Source organism: Leucoraja erinacea, chromosome 1 (genome assembly GCF_028641065.1).
Source record: "Leucoraja erinacea ecotype New England chromosome 1, Leri_hhj_1, whole genome shotgun sequence".
Classification (NCBI taxonomy): Eukaryota; Metazoa; Chordata; class Chondrichthyes; order Rajiformes; family Rajidae; genus Leucoraja; species Leucoraja erinaceus.
The window spans coordinates 134,463,648-134,485,962 of NC_073377.1; the positions used below are offsets into that span (position 1 = coordinate 134,463,648).

At 44.4% G+C, this 22,315-nt stretch overlaps 2 protein-coding genes across 4 annotated transcripts in view; both read right to left on the bottom strand.

The window, feature by feature from the left end:
* The window catches only part of ugl (ureidoglycolate lyase), a 193,928-nt gene that overhangs the window by 168,428 nt on the left and 3,185 nt on the right, over window positions 1-22,315 (bottom strand). The gene's annotated exons all lie outside the window — the stretch shown is intronic.
* Window positions 1-22,315, bottom strand: part of zgc:113425 (uncharacterized protein LOC541425 homolog) — a 71,197-nt gene that overhangs the window by 22,084 nt on the left and 26,798 nt on the right. For all 3 annotated transcript variants that reach the window (XM_055643550.1, XM_055643568.1, XM_055643559.1), the window contains exon 5: window positions 15,614-15,751. In XM_055643550.1, the coding sequence (XP_055499525.1) occupies window positions 15,614-15,751 (138 nt within the window). The remainder of the gene's footprint in view (window positions 1-15,613; window positions 15,752-22,315) is intronic.

Here is a 22,315-nt window from a genome sequence, read left to right on the forward strand (position 1 = left end):
CTTTTTATATGCTGAAGGGGACTAGTCCGCTAAACAAGCATAAGCTAAAGATGGCTGTAATACAGGCCAGGCTGAGCATCACCAGATAAGACACCCAGCAACTGGTGATGTCCATGAATCGCAACAAAATACGAAACATGACAACTTTCAGTTACATGACATTGCTGTGTCTCAAACATTATGGTGCCCTGAAATGGCAGGACTATGTATAAACACTTCTGTAATTTCTACATGGTGAACCCAAAATGTATAAAAATGGCCTTTATTAAAATCTGTCAATGTGCACTTTAGCCATGTGTGGTTTTTTCTAATACAAATCTCAAATTGTGGAGTACAGAGGCAAATAAATAAATGATGGGTCTTTGTCCCAAACATTATGGAGGGCACTGTATAATCATCCATTCACACCAGTTCTATGCTATCCCACTTCTCATCAACTACCTGCACACTTGGGACAATTTGCAGCAGCCTATTTACTGACAAACCCACAAATCTTTAGGATGTTAGAGGAGACCGAAGTACCCAGTGGAAACCCAGATGGTCACAGGGAGAGCATGCAAATTTTGCAGACAGCACAAGGTCATGATTGAAGCCAGGTCTCTGGCACTGTAAAGTAACAGCTCTACCAACTATGCCCCCCCTAAAAAGCCAATCCATCTATGGTAAGGCCTTTAAAAAAAAAAAATCATACTCGAGATTAACATATTAGCTAGGCCAATATTTAATTATCAGCCCTTTGAAAAGATGTACCATCTTCTTGAACTGCTTCAGTCCTTATGTTTATGGGACATTTGCAACAGTACTCCCACAGTCCCAACCCACTGATGAAGGAAGAATAGTTTAGTTTATTTTAGTGATACAGCGTGGGAACAGGTCCTTCGGCCCACCGAGTCCACACTGACCAGCGATCCCTGCACATTAACATTAACCTACACACACTAGGGACAATGTACATTTATACCAAGTCAATTAATCTACAAACCTGTACGCCTTTGGAATGTGGGAGGAAACCAAAGATCTCAGAAAAAACCCACGAGGTCACAAGGAGAACGTGCGAACTATGCACAGATGGCACAATGGTGTATGACCTGGACAGAAATTCAGAGAGTGGTGTTCCATTTGTGCTCTTGCACAAAAGGATGGTAGATGTTGAGAAAGTCACTCCATTAAAGTGGGGGATGTGTAAGAGGTCAGAATTGGAACTGCTGCAATTATTTCAAAGAAATGTAATATTTAGGGAAAAACTAAAACTTGAAATATTTCAATTAATTTCAAAACATAAAGGTATGAATGATCCAAGAATTGTCAAAATGCTTGATTATAAAACATACTCACACATTGTGATAATATCCATATAGACATTTTTTTTAAAGAACTGCCTTCCATCGGGTTATTCATATAACCATATAACAATTACAGTACGGAAACAGGCCATCTCGACCCTTCTAATCCGTACCGAACACGTATTCTCCCCAGTCCTATATACCTGCGCTAAGACCATGACCCTCCATTCCTTTCCACGACCATATAACTATCCAATTTATTTTTAAATAATAAAAACAAATCTGCCTCCACCACCTTCACTGGAAGCTCATTCCACACAGCCACCACTCTCTGAGTAAAGAAGTTCTCCCTCATATTACCTCTAAACTTCTGTCCCTTAATTCTCAAGTCATGTCCCCTTGTTTGAATCTTCCCTACTCTCAGTGGGAAAAGCTTATCCACGTCAACTCTGTCTATCCCTCTCATCATTTTAAAGACCTCTATCAAGTCCCCCCTTAACCTTCTGCACTCCAAAGAATAAAGCCCTAACTTGTTCAACCTTTCTCTGTAACTTAGTTGCTGAAACCCAGGCAACATTCTAGTAAATCTCCTCTGTACTCTCTATATTTTGTGGACATCCTTCCTATAATTAGGCAACCAAAATTGTGCACCATACTCCAGAATTGGCCTCACCAATGCCTTGTACAATTTTAACATTACATCCCAATTCTACATTCAATGCTCTGATTTATAAAGGCCAGCACACCAAAAGCTTTCTTTACCACCCTATCTACATGAGATTCTACTTTCAGGTAACTGTGCACAGTTATTCCCAGATCCCTCTGTTCACCTGCATTCTTCAATTCCCTACCATTTACCACGTACGTCCTATTTTGATTTGTCCTACCAAGATGTAACACCTCACACTTATCAGCATTAAACTCCATCTGCCATCTTTCAGCCCACTCCTCCAACTGGCATAAATCTCTCTGTAGACTTTGAAAATCTACATTATCCACAACCCCACCTATCTTAGTATCATTTGCATACTTACTAATCCAATTTACCACACCATCATCCAGATCATTGATGTACATGACAAACAACAGTGGACCCAACACAGATCCCTGTGGCACCCCACTAGTCACTGGCCTCCAACCTGACAAACAACCATCTACCATTACTCTCTGGCATCTCCCATTCAGCCACTGTTGAATCCATCTTGCTACTCCACCATTAATACCCAACAATTGAACCTTCTTAACCAACCTTCCGTGAGGAACCTTGTCAAATGCCTTACTGAAGTCCATATATACAACATCCACTGCTTTACCCTCATCAATTTCCCGAGTAACCTCTTCAAAAAATTCAAGAAGATTAGTCAAACATGACCTTCCAGGCACAAATAACAATTACAGCACGGAAACAGGCCATCTCGACCCTTCTAGTCCATGCCGAACACGTAATCTCCCCTAGTCCCATATACCTGCGCTCAGACCATAACCCTCCATTCCCTTCCCATCCATATAACTATCCAATTTATTTTTAAATGATAAAAACGAACCTGCCTCCACCACCTTCACTGGAAGCTCATTCCACACAGCTACCACTCTCTGAGTAAAGAAGCTCCCCCTCATGTTACCCCTAAACTTCAGTCCCTTAATTCTCAAGTCATGTCCCCTTGTTTGAATCTTCCCTACTCTCAGTGGGAAAAGCTTTTCCACGTCAACTCTGTCTATCCCTTTCATCATTTTAAAAACCTCTATCAAGTCCCCCCTTAACCTTCTGCGCTCCAAAGAATAAAGCCCTAACTTGTTCAACCTTTCTCTGTAACTTACTTGCCAAAGCAACCTCACATCTTCTTTTAGCTTTTCTAATTTCTTTCCTAAGATTCTTTTTACATTCTTTATACTCCTCAAGCACCTCATTTACTCAATGCTGCCTATAATTATTGTAGATCTCTCTCTTTTTCCGAACCAAGTGTCCAATTTCCCTTGAAAACCATGGCTCTTCCCTATGTGTTGCTACCCCTTTCCCATTTCTCTGTTCCACCCAAATAGCCTCCCTAGACGAGCCCTCTAATCTATCCTGCCAAAGCACTGCTGTAATATCTTCCCTGATAAGCAATGCAACACCTCCACCTCTTGCCCCTTGGGTCAGAGTGCTACCATTCTCTGCCTCCTGCCTCACACACTGACTGCTAGCTTTCCCAATTCGAGTCCCTCCCCCAAACCATACTAGTTTAAAGTCTCTCCAGTAGCCTTTGCAAATCTCCCCGCCAGGATATTGCCCCCCCCCCCCTCGAGTTTGTGCAAACCGTCCTTTCTGTACAGGTCACACCTTCCCCAAAAGAGGTCCCAATGATCCAGAAACTTGAATCCATACCCACTGCACCAGTCCCTCATTCCATGCAGCAGATAACACAAACTAAAATCGCTCCAAAATGCGAGGCAAATTTCATACTCAAACATGAGCAAATATGCATGATTATATGGATATATATTTTTTGTTAGGAATTTATCAATTTGAACATATGCATATTCATGAATGAGAGTGAATGGGTGAAGGAAGTGGGGGATAGAGGGAAAAACAGGGAACGACAGGATGGTTGGCAGAAACTCATTTGTGGGCAAAATGCTGTATCGATTTTTAGTTTAGTTTAGAGATGCCACATGGAAACAGGCCCATCGAGTCCATGCCGACCGTTAATCTCCCTTTCACACTAGTTCTATGTTATCCCACTTTCACATCCATTCCTAGGGTAAATTTACAGACACCAATTAATCTACAACCTCTCAAGCCTTTGGGATGTAGGAGGAAGTCAGAGTACGCAAAGGAAACCTACGCGCTCACAAGGAGAACGTGCAGACTTCACCAAGGGTCAGGATCAAACCCGGGTCTCTGGCGCTGTAAGGCAGCAGCTCTACCATCTGTGCCACCCAAATTTGTTATGAAGTGTTTTAGACCAGCATAGTTGATGATCTTTAAGCAAAGTCAACATAGCTTTAGGGTCTCAACCCGAAACATCGCCTACTCCTTTTCTCCATAGATACAGCCTCACCCGCTGAGCTTCTCCATCACTTTTTGTCTACTTTCATTGCTTTACAGAAGATTTTTAACAGATTTCTTTGAACTTTGAGAGTAAATGAGAAGTAGTGAATGTAGTGTCATTTGGATTTTCCAAGGGCATTGTATACAAATTTTGTTACATGTGAGCCAATATATTCTCACAATAAATGATCAGTAAATGAACAGAGAGGAGGAATAAATGTACAATTTTCAAGTTGGCAGAATGTAACAAGTGAGATGCTCATGGATCAGTGTTTGGGGCTCAGCTATTCATAATATTAACAACCTAGATAAAGTACATCTCAAGTACTCTTAGGTCGTGGAGTTTCTGCAGAATCTACCAGGGTTCACATAATTCCCTAAAAGTGTAAGGCGTTTGTTAGGATGTTAGGAGGTTGCAGGGTGACCTGGACAGGGTGAGTGAGTGGGCAGATGCGTGGCAGATACAGTATAATATAGATAAATGTGAGGTTATCCACTTTGGCGGCAAAACCAAGGGGGCTGATTATTATCTCAATGGGGTTAGGTTAGGTAAGGTGCAACGAGACATGGGCGTCCTTGTACACCGGTCATGGAAAGTTGGCTTACAGATATTCAGTATTCACTTTAATGTCATTTTTACTGAGTACTTACATACACAGATGAAACGAAAAGTAGTTTCTCAATCAGTTCCCGTCAGTGCAGTTAATAAAAACAGAATAAATACATATAGCTTTAAAAATTAAAATTACCATATATAAAATAGGCCTAATAATTGAAATAAAAACAGACATTCAGACCGAACAGTGGCTTTGCTTTGACAGGTGCCTAGTTGTCAAAGTATGGGCGAGGTTAGATGTGTTGGTGTTGGCCTTCATAACAAGAGGATTTCAGTATAGGAGTAAAGAGGTTCTTCTGCAGTTGCATAGGGCTCTGGTGAGACCACATCTAGAGTATTGTGTACAGTTTTGGTCTCCTAATTTGAGGAAGGACATCCTTGTGATTGAGGCAATGCTGCGTAGGTTCACGAGATTGATCCCTGGGATGGCGGGACTGTCATATGAGGAAAGATTGAAAAGACTGGGGTTTAGAAGGATGAGGGGGATTCTTATAGAAACATTATAAAAGGACTGGAAGAGCTAGATGCAGGAAAAATGTTCCCAATGTTGGGTGAGTCCAGAACCAGGGGCCACAGTCTTAGAATAATGGTGAGGTAATTTAAGACTGAGGTGAGAAAAAACGTTTTCACCCAGAGATTTGTGAATTTATGGAATTTCCTGCCACAGGGGGCAGTGGAGGCCAAATCACTGGATGGATTTAAGAGGATTTAGAGCTCTAGGAGCTAGTGGAGTCAAAGGATATGGGGAGAAGGCAGGCACGGGTTATTGATAGGGGACGATCAGCCATAATCACAATGAATGACGGTGTCGACTCGAAGGGCCGATGGCCTCCTCCTGCACCTATTTTCTAAGTTTCTATGTTTCATGATTCAACAAAATATTAGTTCTTCTACGACTTTAATTTTCCTTATTCCATCCCAGCTCCCCATTTTGATAGGAAAATTAACCAAAAAAGGCAATACAGGTGCACAACCTTTTATCCGGAGTTCCAAATAACGAAAAGCTCCGAATAGCGGACATTTTTTCGGTCCTTGAAGAAAGGTCCTTGAAGACGTTCACCGAGGGCGGCCCGCAGAGGTGACAGCGGAAACTCCGGTCGGTCCTCAAAGAAAGGGGAACTAAATCCCCATTCATAAAAGAGAAGGTGAGGGTATATTGCGCAGGAGGGTTAATAATTGACAATCTGCTGCTGCCTGCCCGCTGAGTTAAAAAGTTCCCACAGTAGACTCACGATACACAGTATATTGCGTGGGAACTTTTTTACTCAGTGGGCAGGCAGCAGCAGATTGTCGCTCCCTTCAGTTTCACCCCACCTACACCCCTCTGCTTCCCGGCCATGTGTGTGACCCCTTCCCTCCCCTCTCCAGCTCCCCGTCCAATCCACCGGCGCGGGGGCTTTGCACTGTCTTCACGTCGGAGTTGCCAGCAGGTCAATGCCAGTCACCGGAGACGTCAGGAGCAACGGGACACTGGCCCCCAGGCCCACTGCAAGCACGGAGATCCCAGAGACCCACAGCCAGCAGCAGCCCAGCCCCGTTCCAACTCCAGAGGAACACGCTCCCCGTAGGGACAGAAGCTGATGGTGTGCAAGGTACGTCTTGGTCTTGGGGTTGCGGATGAGGGGGCGCAGCTCGGGCTGTGACGTCTCCGGCCACCCCGGAGCTGAGACTGGGAACTGTGGGGTTGTTTGCAGTTGCAGAGGGAGGGGGCAAGGGCGGTACAGTTCCCAGTCTCAGCTCCAGTCCAGAGGGGTGACCGGAGACGTCAGGACCACCAGAAGCCGCTCCCTGATGCGCCGCTACAGCGACAAGTGGCAGTTCGCCCACAGCCCGAGCTGCGCCCCCTCATTGGGACACCGACCCCCAGGCCCACTGCAAGCACGGAGATCCCAGAGACTCACAGCCAGCAACAACTCTAGCCCAGCCCCGCTCCAACTCCAGAGGAACCCGGGTTGCGGATGAGGGGGCGCAGCTCGGGCTGTGGGTGAACTGCCACTTGTCGCCGTAGCGGCCCATCGGGGAGCGGATTCCTCTGGAGTTGGAGGGACAGGGAGACACAGCGGCTTTTGAGAATGGTGGGCAATCACTTCCAAAGTTCTGCCCACACAGTCAGTACACCTCTCCTACACTTGTCTCGCAGAGAATGATCCCAGCCTAACCCTCCCTATTCTCTCCTATTCTGCAAGAAAAAACTACATTGAAGACTCAAACCCGCGATCGAGTAACTGCCGGGATCGAGGCGCAAACTCGCGACCTTGCGGATATGAGCCGAGCACTCTGCCACTGAGCCAGCCGTTAAAATCTACGCTAAAAATCTTCCATTCCGAAAGCCGAAAAATTCTGAATTACGAAAAGTGTCTGGTCCCAAGGCTTTCGGATAAAAGGTTGTGCACCTGTATATGTTGAACTGGAGGGCTGTACTTGTGTATAAATTCTATTGTATATCCCTGGATACTGCTTAAAATGTAAGTATCGGTTGTTAACATTCTCCATGCATTCAGAAATGAGTGTAATCTCCCCCCCAACCTCCATGCTCCCTGTATTTTTTAGGGAACCAGACCCACCTACCTCCATAGTTCCCAGCGGCAGGTTTACTTCTTTTTGTAAGTTCTTCGCTGATGTTGATGCGCTGGTGTCTGGATTTGTGGTTTGGTTGGAGTTGGAGGTCCGCGTATCTTCCAAGAAGGCCGGCCTGGTCCATGGCCTAAAAAAGACTCATGTTTTGTATACCGGGCCTTCGAGCTTTCACCAGGCGGTCTTGCTCAACTGGTGGGTGCGTAGGGGTGTTGTCTATGGCTGCAGTGGGTTTTCTCATTCCTGCACCCCCTGCACACTTGACTTTTCTTCTGCGGACCCCTCTTCCAGGTCAGCCCAGAACTGACCCGCAGTGCTCCCCTCTGATGAGGTAGAAGCACTGTGCAGCCCTTCAAGAGGTACTGCTGTGGGTTTGCCATAGAGCCCACTGTGACCCGACACCATCTTCCGGAGCCTGTCACATTGGAGCAAATGCTCCACACACCGCTCCATCCGGCCCCAGCGCTCACGGTCGCTGGCCGCCCGCGGTTGCTCAAAGTCGGACTCCTCTGAGTCCACGACTTTGATGGTTTTCTGTCTTGCCTTACCGCCCGGCCGCGGAGTGGATATGGCCGGTGCGGAGGCGACATCGGGCACAGCTGATCCCATTATAGGTGATTCAAGTGCCGCTGGCCGCTGCTAGCCCACCAGCTTTGTCGCAGCCCGTTGGTTTCTCCACCTGTAATCAGCATGGGAAAACACAAAAAGACCGCAGCTCTTACCTGCAGGTCCTGGTTTAAATTGTCGCTACGGGGGAACGTCGTTCCACCCCGCCTCCTGCCGTTTTCGACTTGTCAAAAGTCGACGGCCCCATCTGAATAGTCTCCCGCCCGGCCGTGGTGTTCTGGCCGGCGCGGGACCAAAAGTCGGCACAGCTGATCCCTTACGGGGCTTGTGCCTTCAGCTGCTGCTGGCTCCCGCAACTTCGCGGTCCTCCCCAGCCAGCTTCACTCGCAGCACTTGTGGACACTATTTTGTCCAGTTTCCCCCCCTGTGTAAAAACAGCGCGGGGACAAAAACTACCGCAGAGTAAATCACTTACCTGCAGGTCGCGGTTTCAACTTACCGCTGCGGGGGAACGCTCCACCCCGCCTGTCGTTTCGCAAGCGTGAAAGCGATATGACACGCGTGCGTCCTGGCGGGGTTCTTCTTCACGTAGTCACTCACGTGACTCCGAAGTAAAATCTTACTTCAATATCGCACAGAATTATCACTAAGAGCATCCTGAACAGAGTGCATAGATAAATGGCACCGTTTATGCAGCATTTGCTCAGTTGCTGTCAGTATCAATTTTCGGAAATCCCCAAGCTTCCCTATGTTCAAAGTCTCACCCTCTCCCTAACTCTGGCAGAAAATTCCTTCAAGTTATCATGTTCATAGGTCATAGGAGCAGAATTAGGCCATTTTGCCCATTGGGTGTACTCTGCCATTCAATCATACTTGATCTGTGTGGAATGAGCTTCCAGTGGAAGTGGTGGAGGCAGGTTCGAAAGTTTCCATTCAGGTTTCCTAAGTGGGACAGGGGCATAAGGCACATAGACTCATGTATACATGTACGCACTCGCACACAGCAGAGCAAGCCGCAGGAACTTCGTGTTGTTGATCACCTGGCACCATTCACGACACGATCCAAGGCTGGGACTCTCTCCTCCTGGAAGGGCGCCCCACACCATCCTTTACGGCATTTCGTATCTGATCAGAACATGCCCCCCCCCCCCCCCCCCCATACCCCCCCCCCGGAGTCAATCATAAGCCCCCCCCCCCCCCCCCTGTCTGCAGTGTTTCTCCACTTCTAGCAGTAGGGGGCGCAGGTGGTCCGCCAATGTGTTCTGCTCAGCAAACAAGATGTTCGCAGGCATTGTAAGTTCCCCGGCATGAACAGGTGCAGAAAACATCTCCCACTTGTCTTGGGAACATTTTGTTTTCGAAGGGTTTTCGACAGACAATAGACAGTAACTTCTGAACTTAAATCATTATTTTTGTGGTTTTCTTTTTGAATTTTGCCACCTCTAAATTGACCGTACAATAAGACAGAATCAGTCTTCACCATTGTGTGAGGGTTTGCTGTTATTCTGGCCATTAAATCCAATAAACACAAAGAGTTTGGGGTTCATGAAGATCTCTGAAGTCTAAAGACAGTGCGCATCAAGCTGTGAGCACCAGACCAGGTGGCAGAGGGAAGAGATTTAAACTGTTACACAGCAGCAACAATTTGTTTTTCCATTTGCCAAAAAGAATTGTGCAAAATATTCAGGGTTTTTCATGGCACTCACTTCACACAGTTGAAGGTGGGAGAAGGAGAAGGGGGAGAAAGCCCCGTAGAGTCGGGAGAGAAATGGAGGCTGATGTAAGTTAGGAAGCTGAACCAAGAGATATTTTTACAAGCACAGCAATGTGACTATAATGACATATGTCTAGAGATTGAAAAGCAGCAACAGAATAGGTGGTGGCTTGTGAGATTTTAGGGCATAATGGATGAACTTGTAGCTAGTGGATTTGAGTGCAGAACATAGTCTGAAGGTCTTGACCAGAAAAATCGCCCATTCCTTCTCTCCAGAGATGCTGTCTGTCCCGCTGAGTTACTCCAGCTTTTTGTGTCTATCCTCGGTTTAAACCAGCATCTGTAGTTCCTTCCTACACAGATATTTTCATTCCGTTTTTCAGGGCCGTGGTGTGACCACACCTTGACTATTGTGTGCAGTTTTAGTCTCCTTTTCTGCAATAGAGAGAGGGCAGCGAATGATTCTGGGATAGACACAAAATGCTGGAGTACCTCAGGGGGTCAGGCAGCCTCTCTGGAGAAAAGAAATAGATGACACTTCGGGTCGAGACCCTTCAGAGGCAGGACTTGCACATAAGGGTAGATAAGGGTAGATTGGAACAAAAAAAGTTAGAAAAGACTGAGAGGGTACATCATTGAAACATAAAATCCTAATAGATGGGACAGACAACATGCAGGAAATGTGTTGCTGATTGTGTAGCTGTTCAAAACAGTTAAGGATATGAGGTAAGCCAAGTAACTGTGCAAAGGGAGGAAATTTAAAACAAAAAGCGGTGAACCTGTGGAATCATTTATAGCAGAAGACAGTGGAAGATAAATCATTAACTATATTCATAAAGCAGTGAAGTATAATCACTGGGTGGGTGGCACGGTGGTGTAGTGGTAGAGCTATTGCCTTACAGCGCAAGAGACCCAGGTTCGATCCTGACTATGGGCGCTTGGCTATACGGAGTTTGTACCTTCTCCCCGTGACCTGCGTGGGTTTTCTTCGAGATCTTCAGTTTCTTCCCACACTGCTGTTTAGACTTCAGAGATACTGTGTGGAAATAGGCCCTTTGGCTCAACACTGACTAGTGATCACCCCCCTGTACACCTTGCAGTAAGATGTCCATCTCTAACCTCTCTACTCATGTGCTGGATGCTTAAAGGACTTGAGAAAAATGTAACAAGCCACGTTTGGTGCCGTTGTTCATCTGGGTGGTGGGGTGAGTTCTTGCGAGGAGGCGGAGAGGAGTCGGGGGGGGGGGGGGGGGGGGGGGTGGGTGTAGGCTGGCCAAATGAATGAATGATCAAGGAGAGTGCAGATAGGTTGAATGTGAAGTGATTCACTTTGTTGGAGAAAATCCTAGAGTTGAGAGACAATGGTGAGAGAATGATTGCTGTGGTGTTCATGCCCTTGTACAAGAGTCAACATGAAGTTAACATGTAGATAGGAAAGCAAGCTGTACCTGGACGTAACAGCAAGAGGATTCGAGTCAAGAACTAAAAACACCTGATTGACACTACATAGCACCCTAGTGAAACCTGACCTGGAATATTGTGTCTACCTATAATGGAGTACAATGAAGATTCAGCAGATTGAGTTCTTGGATGCAGTAATTGATCTTGAAGTAGAGATTAAACCACATGCAAGATGATCACATCAGTCTGAAAACATATTTCAATTGAATACTTACTGCCAGTAAAGTGTGTGTTAACCACAGGGAAGAAAAAGAGCAAGTCTTTTGTTATTGCTGGATTAATGATTCTTAGGTTGAGGCTGAGCTTATGTCTGGGATTTGAACATGTTTGACTAAGATGGGTGAATCTAATCATTCCTTCTCTGAGATACCATGCAATTGGTTGTCAAGGCACTTGGGCTTGGCAAAGATGATGAACTTTGCTCATAGTGACACGACACACAAAATGCTAAACATTGGCCTACAACAAACTGAAACAGTTTAAAGGCTATTGTCCTTTTAGAGTTAATTAGTACTAATTATAAATAATGAAGTAAGGGTGGCCCAGTGGCGTAGTGGTAGAGCTACTGTCTTAGAGTGCCAGAGACCCAGGTTCAATACCGATTACGGGCACTTGTCTGTACGGAGTTTGTACGTTTTCCCCGAGATCTTCAGTTTCTTCCCACACTCCAAAGCCATGCAGGTTTGTAGGTTAATTGGCTTGGTGTAAATATAAATTGCTCCTAGTGAGTGTAGGATGGGGTTAGTGTGTGGAGATCGCTGGTCGCTGCGGACTCAGTGGTCCGAAAGGCCTGTTTCCGCACTGTATCTGTAAACTTAACAAAGCGGACTTGGGAAAAATGAGAGATTCTTGTTCATTGGACAGGGTAATTCTCCTGTAAGTATCTTCCCTCAATGAACATCAGTAAAACCGATTAACTGATCACACTTTGTTGCTGCTCTCTGGACCCCATAGTCAGAATACTGTTGGCTTCATTTGTCCACGTAATTGTGACTATGCTTCAAAAGCTACCCTGTGACCTTTAAGCATTTCCTGGGTCATCCCAAAGTCGTCAAAGACACTACATGTACATATGCTTTCTTTGCTGAAACCAAATTTAATAACATGTCACGATTATAGAGGATTTTAAAGATGTCCTTAAATTTGGTTTAATAGACTTAGTTTCCCTCAAACATAAAAGGGGTGATTACCAGACCCCACAATCCAGCAGCAAATAATAATCGCAGAGATCGGTAATAAAATTAAAGTAGAATAAAATTGTAGTAATCTGATGTCTAATACAAACTCACCGACGTCCACAGTTACCTGGACTAGACCTCCTCTAACCCTGCCTCTTGCAGAGAATACCATACCCTAATCTCAATCTCCATCTCCGCCACATCTGTTCTCAAGATGAGACTTTCCATTCAAGGTCATCCGTGATGTCCTCTTTCTTTTGTAAATGTGTAAACCAGCATCTGTAGCTCCATAACATTAAAATTCCTGTGCAGCAGAAACTTGGCGTTTTGAATATATTTCAGATGTCTACCATGGCAAATACTATCTTTGTTTAACATATGGCTTGAAGAATAGCAGAATGAGTCACGGACAAGTTTATATATCATAAGAAAAATAAAAGACCCCTGCGGGCAGGCTTCTTATGTGCAATGAATCTTGACTAATAAATGCGATGAAACTTAATGGTGTATTGAAAGGGCAGTTAGACTATATATAAAAATAAGGAAGGAGGGATTTGTTAATTGAGAAATTAATAGGTAAACATGCCACAATTCAGAGAAGTGGGAATCCATGCTGCAGCAACCCGAGACCTTGGGTGAATGCCAATGCTTGTGGGAGGAGAATGAAATAAAGATCGGGAAAATTAAATAAGGATATTCTTCAACATCAAGAGTGGAGAAGAGGAGGTGGCAGTGAGAAAATGAGCTCATAAATCAATGGAAGTAGCAACCTGGGTTACTAACGTAATAAAATAAATAATGCACTGTCACCAACGATGAAGCAATAGAAATGGCAAAGATGATTTAAACTTCGATAGAACTTAAATTCAATCACACATAAAAATCTGAATTTAAATAACCATTGTACCAACTTTGCAGTGTGCATTAATTTCTCCACAGTTACTATATTATGCGCAGTTCCAACTCGTGTTGCGGATGAGGGGGCGCAGCTCGGGCTGTGGGCGAACTGCCACTTGTCGCCGTAGCGGCCCTTCGGGGAGCGGATTCCTCTGGAGTTGGAGGGACAGGGAGACACAGCGGCTTTTGAGAATGGTGGGCAATCACTTCCAAAGTTCTGCCCACACAGTCAGTACACCTCTCCTACACTTGTCTCCCGCACTAAGATCATCTCGCAGAGAATGATCCCAGCCTAACCCTCCCTATTCTCTCCTATTCTTCAAGAAAAAACTACATTGAAGACTCAAACTCGCGACGAGTAACTGCCAGGATCGAGGCGCAAACTCGCGACCTTGCGGATATGAGCCGAGCACTGTACCACTGCGCCAGCCGTTAAAATCTACGCTAAAAATCTTTCATTCCGAAAGCCGAAAAATTCTAAATTACGAAAAGTGTCTGGTCCCAAGGCTTTTGGATAAAAGGTTGTGCACCTGTACATTGTCTTTCAAATAAAACAGTCAGATGGTCAATTAATTCTCTTCAATCTCACTTAAACAAAACAAAAGTCTAGGAAAGTAGAGATAATTATAGATAGTGTTTCATTGCACATAAAGCTCACAGGCTTCAAGCACTGAAAGATGTTATCTGCAAATAAATTGTAGATTCTTCCTCTCCCTGTGCTCTTGTTTCCTCCTACCTCTCAAAGATACACTGGTAGGTTGAATGGTCTTTGCCACAGAAGGCTGTGGAGGCCAAATCAGTGGATATTATTAAGGCAGAGATACATAGATTCTCGATTAGTATGGGTGTCAGAGGTTATGGGGAGAAGGCAGGAGAATGGGGTTAGGAGGGAGAGAATGATCAGCCATGATTGAATGGAATTCTGCTCCTATCACTTTTGATTGTTAATTGTTGTTCGAGTAGAAGATTGGCAGGAGAATCAAGGGGTGGATACCTTATGGGCATGAGAAAAAAAGGTTAAAGGGAAATTAGTTGGGGAATGGGACGGGCTGAGAGCCAGCATGGATGCAATGGGCCAAATGTCCTTATATGTTGGAATTTCTAAAAAGTAAAATACATACATTTCTCCTTTTTCCAATTTTTATTAAAATTCTCCAGTTTTTGCACGTCACTATTTTTAATATAACTTCACAACTGAAAAGATATTATAGTTTTAGTATTGTAAAGCAAAGTGAAAACTCCCTACATAAATAAACAGTATTTAATAATAATAATAGTAATAACAATAATAAATACTTTATTGATCCCCTCAGGGAAGTTCAGATGTCCAGAAGCCCCCAACCAACAAACCCACACATTCAAAACGAACGCAGACAGAAAATACATAAAATACAATGTGAACACTACCCTAGAGCAATAAATACGACCAATAATTAACAATTAAAAAATGCAAAAATGCATCCTCCTACAGCCGAATTATAAAATCAAACGGCTGCAGGGTGAGGGATCTCCTGAACCGCTCCGTTCTACAGGGCAGGGAGAGGAGCCGGTTGTTGTTCCGAGTGCCCTTTTGACTCTCCAGAATTACATGGAGGGGATGCCCGGGGTTTTTCAGGATGACCTGCACCTTGTGCCTCATATGTCTCTCAAGCACATCCATCCCAGAGTCCACTCTCCCCTCCAGCACTGAGCTAGCTTGTTTAACCAGTTTGACCAGCTTGTTGTTTTTTGCACTAATGCTGTTGCCCCAGCAGACAACAGCGTAGAAAATAACACTTGCAACCACAGTGTTGTAAAACATATGCAGCATGTCATTACACACATTGAAGGATTTGAGCCTTCTGTGGAAAAAGAGTCTGCTCTGGCCTTATTTGTAGAGGGTGTCAGAGTTGACAGACCAGTCCAGTTTGTTATCCAGGTGCACCCCAAGGTATTTATATGTCTGCACCACCTCAATGTCAGCCCCTGCAGTGTTGACCGGCTGAAGGGAGAGCTTGGACCTGCCGAAGTTAACCACCATCTCTTTAGTCTTAGCTGTTCAGGAAGAGACAGTTCTCTTTACTCCAGGCACAGAAGGCACTGATCATGTTTCTGTATTCCTCCTCATACCCGTTCCTTACACATGCCACAATCGCTGTGTCATCTGAATAGTTTTGCATGGCAAACAAAACTAAAAGCCATCAGCTAATTAATTAGCCTCATAATTCATTTAAATACTGAAGCCTGTGATTTGCAGAAGGGAAAAAACATAATGTAAGTCAAAGAAACATTTCTAATTTCAAAAGGGCTTACCACATGAATTACTTCACTGGTTTTATGTTGAAACACTTCATCGTCATCTTCACCATAACTCAATGTCAATGCAGCATATATTATCAAAACAGTTGTGGTTATCCAAGAAAGTACAGCTGATGCAATCATAGCAGTCACCTAAAAGTAGAATGCAAAGAATCATGATATAAACAGCAAAACAAGTTTAAACAATACTAAGCAACACAATAAACATAACATTGTTGATAGATTTAATACACAACTGTCATTTTACTAATATTATGATCAGTATTTCCAAAATCTATTAGCTTGGCCTTTCCTGATAGTTTTGCTTTAATTGAAGGTCATAAAAATATAGTAGAACAGGGATTGATTCACAGCACAAGAGAATGTTGTTTTAATACAAACCATTCAGAATTTATCACATTTGTTTGTGATTCATTAGCACTTGTGAAAAGATTAGTTTCTAAATATTGGCTTGGATTCAGATTCAGATTCAGATTCAGATTCAATTTTAATTGTCATTGTCAGTGTACAGTACAGAGACAACGAAATGCATTTAGCATCTCCCTCGAAGAGCGACATAGCAAACGATTTGAATAAATAATAATAAGTGAACAGGGGGGGGTGGTGATTGGCAGTCACCGAGGTACGTTGTTGAGTAGAGTGACAGCCGCCGGAAAGAAGCTGTTCCTCGACCTGCTGGTTCGGCAATGGAGAGACCTGTAGCGCCTCCCGGATGGTAGGAGGGTAAACAGTCCATGGTTGGGGTGAGAGCAGTCCTTGGCGATGCTGAGCGCCCTCCGCAGACAGCGCTTACTTTGGACAGACTCAATGGAGGGGAGCGAGGAACCGGTGATGCGTTGGGCAATTTTCACCACCCTCTGCAATGCCTTCCGGTCGGAGACAGAGCAGTTGCCATACCATACTGTGATGCAGTTGGTAAGGATGCTCTCGATGGTGCAGTGGTAGAAGTTCACCAGGATCTGAGGAGACAGATGGACCTTCTTCAGTCTCCTCAGGAAGAAGAGACGCTGATGAGCCTTCTTGATCAGAGTAGAGGTATTGTGGGTCCAAGAGAGGTCATCGGAGATGTTGACTCCCAGGAACCTGAAGCTAGAAACACGTTCCACCTCCGTCCCGTTAATGTGGATGGGGGTGTGCGTGCCGCCTCTGGACTTCCTGAAGTCTACAATGAGCTCCTTGGTCTTCTTGGAGTTAAGGGCCAGGTTGTTGTCAGCGCACCATGCTGCTAAGTGCTGGACCTCCTCCCTGTAGGCCAGCTCATCGTTGTTGCTGATGAGGCCAATCACCGTTGTATCATCTGCATACTTGATGATGGTATTAGTACCATGTACAGGTGTGCAGTCATAGGTGAAGAGGGAGTAGAGGAGGGGGCTCAGCACACAGCCCTGTGGAACGCCGGTTCAGGGTGAGGGTTGAAGAGGTGTGCTTGTCTAACCTCACAGACTGGGGTCTGTTGGTTAGAAAGTCCAGTATCCAGTTGCAGAGGGAGGGGTCGATGCCCAGGTTACCGAGTTTGGTGATCAGTTTTGATGGTATAATGGTGTTGAATGCTGAGCTGTAATCGATGAACAGCATTCTTACGTAAGTCTTGGGTATCATCTTCTGTGTGCTGTTTACAAATTACACTGGCATATTAATTTTTTTTTCCAAATAAAGAGTAAAATTAATTTAGGCACCTGCTAAGCATGGAAGTGATTTAGCACATGGAGATGATTTAGCACATTGGTTATAACGAGTGAAGGTGCGAGGGAAGGTGACACAAAACTGTTCTCCTTTTCTTCAATCTTCAGATTTTCACAATTCTACCATTCTTGGAAGATTTTGACAATATACACGATGCACATACAAATGATTTGTAAAATACAGGGAGAGATGGGAAAAAAAACGGATTTTCTGGTTAATTCACGTACACGATTACTTTTTTCTCAAATTTCAGGATATTAAAAGCTATTTTGGTGAGAAACTACAATTGGTTCCTTTATCTAGATATAACCATATAACAATTACAACACGGAAACAGGCCATCTCGACCCTACAAATCAGTGCCGAACAACTTTTTACCCTTAGCCCTACCTGCCTCCCATAACCCTCCATTCCCTTCTCATCCATATGCCTATCCAATTTATTTTTAAATGATACCAACGAACCTGCCTCAACCACTTCCACTGGAAGCTCATTCCACACAGCTACCACTCTCTGAGTAAAGAAGTTCCCCCTCATGTTACCGCTAAACGTCTGTCCCTTGATTCTGAAGTCATGTCCTCTTGTTTGAAGTTGTTTGAGTGAGTGGAGGAGGGCGCGGGGCTTTTACCGAAATCTGTAACGTTCCACACTCCATAGGGAGGGTTCTGGTGGAAGCCGCTGATTGGTGGAAGCAGACTAGAGGAAGCAGCTGATTGGGTGCAACCTCAGGTTAGTATTTCTGCTTTCTGGTTAAAGGTACAGTGCTTTAGTAAAGGTACAGTGAGCTAAGGGTACAGGGGACTAAAGGTACAGTGCTTTAGTAAAGGTACAGTGCTTTAGTAAAGGTACAGTGAGCCAAGGGTACAGTGGGCTACAGGTATAGTGCTTTAGTAAAGGTACAGTGAGTTAAACGTACAGTACTTTTTGTTTATAGAATAAAGGTGCAGTTTAAAGGTCAAGTGGGAGCAGCTGTTGTGAGTCAGATACCTGCTGATTTCTCCCAGCAGTTTCTATTGTATTATACTGGTATCGGATCCAGGGTAAGGCGGGAGAATGACAGTCAGAGCAGTGTACTGTTCTGGATGTCAGATGTGGGAGGTCATGGTGTCGGATGGCCCTCCAGACGTCCACATCTGCACCAGGTGCAGAGCGATGGGGCTCCTAAGGGAACGTATTAGGATCCTCGAGCAGCAGCTCGATGACCTCTGTCTGATCAGGGAGAGTGAGGAGGTCATAGAGGGGAGTTATAGGGAGGTGGTCACTCCAAAACCACGGGAGAGAGACATGTGGGTCACGCTAAGGAAGGGCAAGGGGCAGAGGCAGGGACGAGTGAGTACTCCAATGTTGGTACAACTTGCATTTCCTGTTTGAGTACGGATGGGGGTGACAGCCTGCCCAGGGGTAGCGAGAGCGGACGGGCCTCCAGCACAGAGACCGGCCCTGTTGCTCCGAAAGGTAGGGAAAAAAAAGAAGAGGGCAATAGTAATTGGGGACTCTATTGTTAGGGGGTCGGATAGGCGATTCTGTGGACGCAGTCGGGAGACCAGGATGGTGGTCTGCCTCCCTGGTGCCAAGGTCTCGGACGTGTCTCAACGCGTCCAAGATATCCTGAAATCAGAGGGAGAGGAGCCTGAGGTCGTGGTACATATAGGTAATGACATAGGTAAAAAAAGGGAAGAGGTCCTGAAGGGAGGATTTAGGGAGTTGGGAGGAGAGTTAAGGAAAAGGACCAAAAAGGTAACAATCTCAGGATTACTGCCTGTGCCACGCGACAGTGAGAGTAGGAATGGAGCGAGGTGGAGGATAAATGCGTGGCTGAAAGACTGGTGCAGAGGGCAGGGATTCAAGTTTCTGGATCACTGGGACTTCTTTTGGGGAAGGTGGGACCTGTACAGAAAGGATGGGTTGCATTTGAACCCGAGGGGGACCAATATCCTGGCGGGGAAATTTGCAAAGGTTACTGGGGAGACTTTAAACTAGAATGGTTGGGGTGAGGGACTCAAATAGAGAAAGCTAGTATACAGAATGGGAGGCAGGAAGCAGAAAAGGGAAGCACTCGGGCACAAGAGGAGAAAGAAAAAAAAGGAAATAAACAGAGAATAAGAGGCGGGGGGTTTCTTAAATGTGCATATTTTAATGCTAGAAGCATTGTAAGAAAGGTGGATGAGCTTAGAGTCTGGATAGACACCTGGAAGTATGATGTTGTGGCGATCAGTGAAACGTGGTTGCAGGAGGGCTGTGATTGGAAACTAAATATTCCAGGATTTCGTTGCTTCAGGTGTGATAGAATTGGAGGGGCAAGAGGTGGAGGTGTTGCATTGCTAGTCAGGGAAGATATTACAGCAGTGCTTTGGCAGGATAGATTGGAGGGCTCATCTAGGGAGGCTATTTGGGTGGAACTGAGAAGTGGGAAAGGTGTAGCAACACTTATAGGGATGTATTATAGACTGCCAAATGGGTATTGGGAATTGGAAGAGCAAATATGTAAGGAGATAGCAGATATTAGTAGTAATCACAATGTATTGATTGTGGGAGATTTCAGCGTTCCACACATAGACTGGGAAACACATTCTGTAAATGGGCTGGATGGTTTGGAGTTTGTAAAATGTGTGCAGGATAGTTTTTTGCAGCAATACATAGAGGTACCTACTAGAGGAGGAGCAGTGCTGGACCTCCTGTTAGGAAATGAGACGGGACAGGTGGCGGAGGTATGCGTTGGGGAGCACTTCGGGTCCAGTGATCACAATACCATTAGTTTCAATATAATTATGGAGAGGGTCAGAACTGGACCTAGGGTTGAGATTTTTGATTGGAGAAAGGCTAACTTTGATGAGATGCGAAATGATTTAAAAGGAGTGAACTGGGACATTTTGTTTTATGGGAAGGATGTAGAAGAGAAATGGAAGACATTTAAAGGGGAAATTTTAAGAGTACAGAATCTTTATGTTCCTGTTCGGATGAAAGGAAACAGTAAAAATTGGAAAGAGCCCTGTTTTCAAGGGAAATTGGACATCTTGTTCGGAAAAAGAGGGAGATCTACAATAATTTTAGGCAGCATGAAGTAAATGAGGTCCTTGAGGAGTATAAGGAATGTAAAAAGAATCTTAAGAAAGAAATTAGAAAAGCTAAAAGAAGACATGAGGTTGCTTTGGCAAGTAAGGTGAAAGTAAATCCAAAGGGTTTCTACAGCTATATTAATAGCAAAAGGATAACAAGGGATAAAATTGGTCCATTGGAGAGACAGAGTGGACAGCTATCTGCAGAGTCAAAAGAGATGGGGGAGATATTGAACAATTTATTTTCTTCGGTATTCACCAAGGAGAAGGATATTGAATTATGTGAGGTAAGGGAAACTAGTAGAGTAGCTATGGATATTATGAGTTTCAAAGTAAAAGAAGTACTGACACTTTTGTAAAATATAAAAGTGGATAAGTCTCCAGGTCCTGACAGGATATTCCCTAGGACATTTGATGAATAGAAATTCTGAATCAATGCTATAAGACTGTTCTGTAAGACAAAATGGTTGGCCAGGTAGACTGAAACAAAGGACATAAGATGGCTGCTGACCAGACTTGCTGGAACCGGCTGTTAGAATGGATACACAATGTCTTGCAGTTACTGTGTAGTCATGAATAAAGGATCACAGGCCCAGTCTGTCAAGATTAAGGAATACACAACCTCCCCCCCCCTAGCCAGAAAGACTAAAGGATGTACTGGTCTAAGATTATGTGTGGTTCCTCTATCATCCCCTTATATGTACATACTTGGTTTCCTGTATTCTTCCAACGTGTTGGTTCTTTGATCGGGGGAATGTGGGAGGTGCTAAACGGTGGCATTAACATATAAAGAGCCTTGCAATTAAGAGCAGGCAGCTTGACTCTTTGCCAGGTTGTAACCCGTGTGGAGACTCCTGCTCAATAAAACGTACGTTTAAAGCAACCCTGGTGCCTGGTCGATTATTGTCGAAACAACCGATGTGAGAGAGAAACGTGAATCAACACATTGAGGGAAGTTAGTGTAGAAATAGCCGGGGCTATGACAGAAATATTTCAAATGTCATTAGAAACGGGAATAGTCCCCGAGGATTGGCGTACTGCGCATGTTGTTCCATTGTTTAAAAAGGGTTCTAAGAGTAAACCTAGCAATTATCGACCTGTTAGTTTGACTTCAGTGGTGGGAAAATTAATGGAAAAGATACTTAGAGATAATATATATAAGCATCTGGATAAACAGGGTCTGATTAGGAACAGTCAGCATGGATTTTATGCCTGGAAAGTCATGTTTGACTAACCTTCTTGAATTTTTTGAAGCGGTTACTAGGGAAATTGACGAGGGTAAAGCGGTGGATGTTGTCTATATGGACTTTAGTAAGGCCTTTGACAAGGTTCACGGAAGGTTGGTTAAGAAGGTTCAACTGTTGGGTATAAATGCAGGAGTAGCAAGATGGATTCAACAGTGGCTGAATGGGAGAGGCCAGAGGGTAATGGTGGATGGCTGTTTGTCGGGTTGGAGGCAGGTGACTAGTGGGGTGCCTCAGGGATCTGTGTTTCAGTCCTTTGTTGTTTGTCATGTACATCAATGTACATCAATGATCTGGATGAAGGTGTGGTAAATTGGATTAGTAAGTATGCAGATGATACCAAGATAATGTTGTGGATAATGAAGAGGATTTCCAAAGTCTACAAATATATTGTAAATAGCTGAGCCCCAAATGCTGATCTATGAGCATCCCACTGATTACAGTCTTCGAACTTGAAATTCATTCATTTATTCCTACTCTCTTTTGTAATGATGCACAATATGACTTAATTCAATGCAAGGTACCATATACATCCGAGGACATCCATAAAATTAAGTACATATTTGACCTAGAGCTTGATATTGGGCTAATCAAACATAATGGATTTGACACATTCACAACATAAAGATAGTGGCAGGGGAAGGAAATTGTTCAACTTTTCACCAGGTAGTTGCAGCAGGTAGTATAACAGCATATAAAGGACATTTTGACAG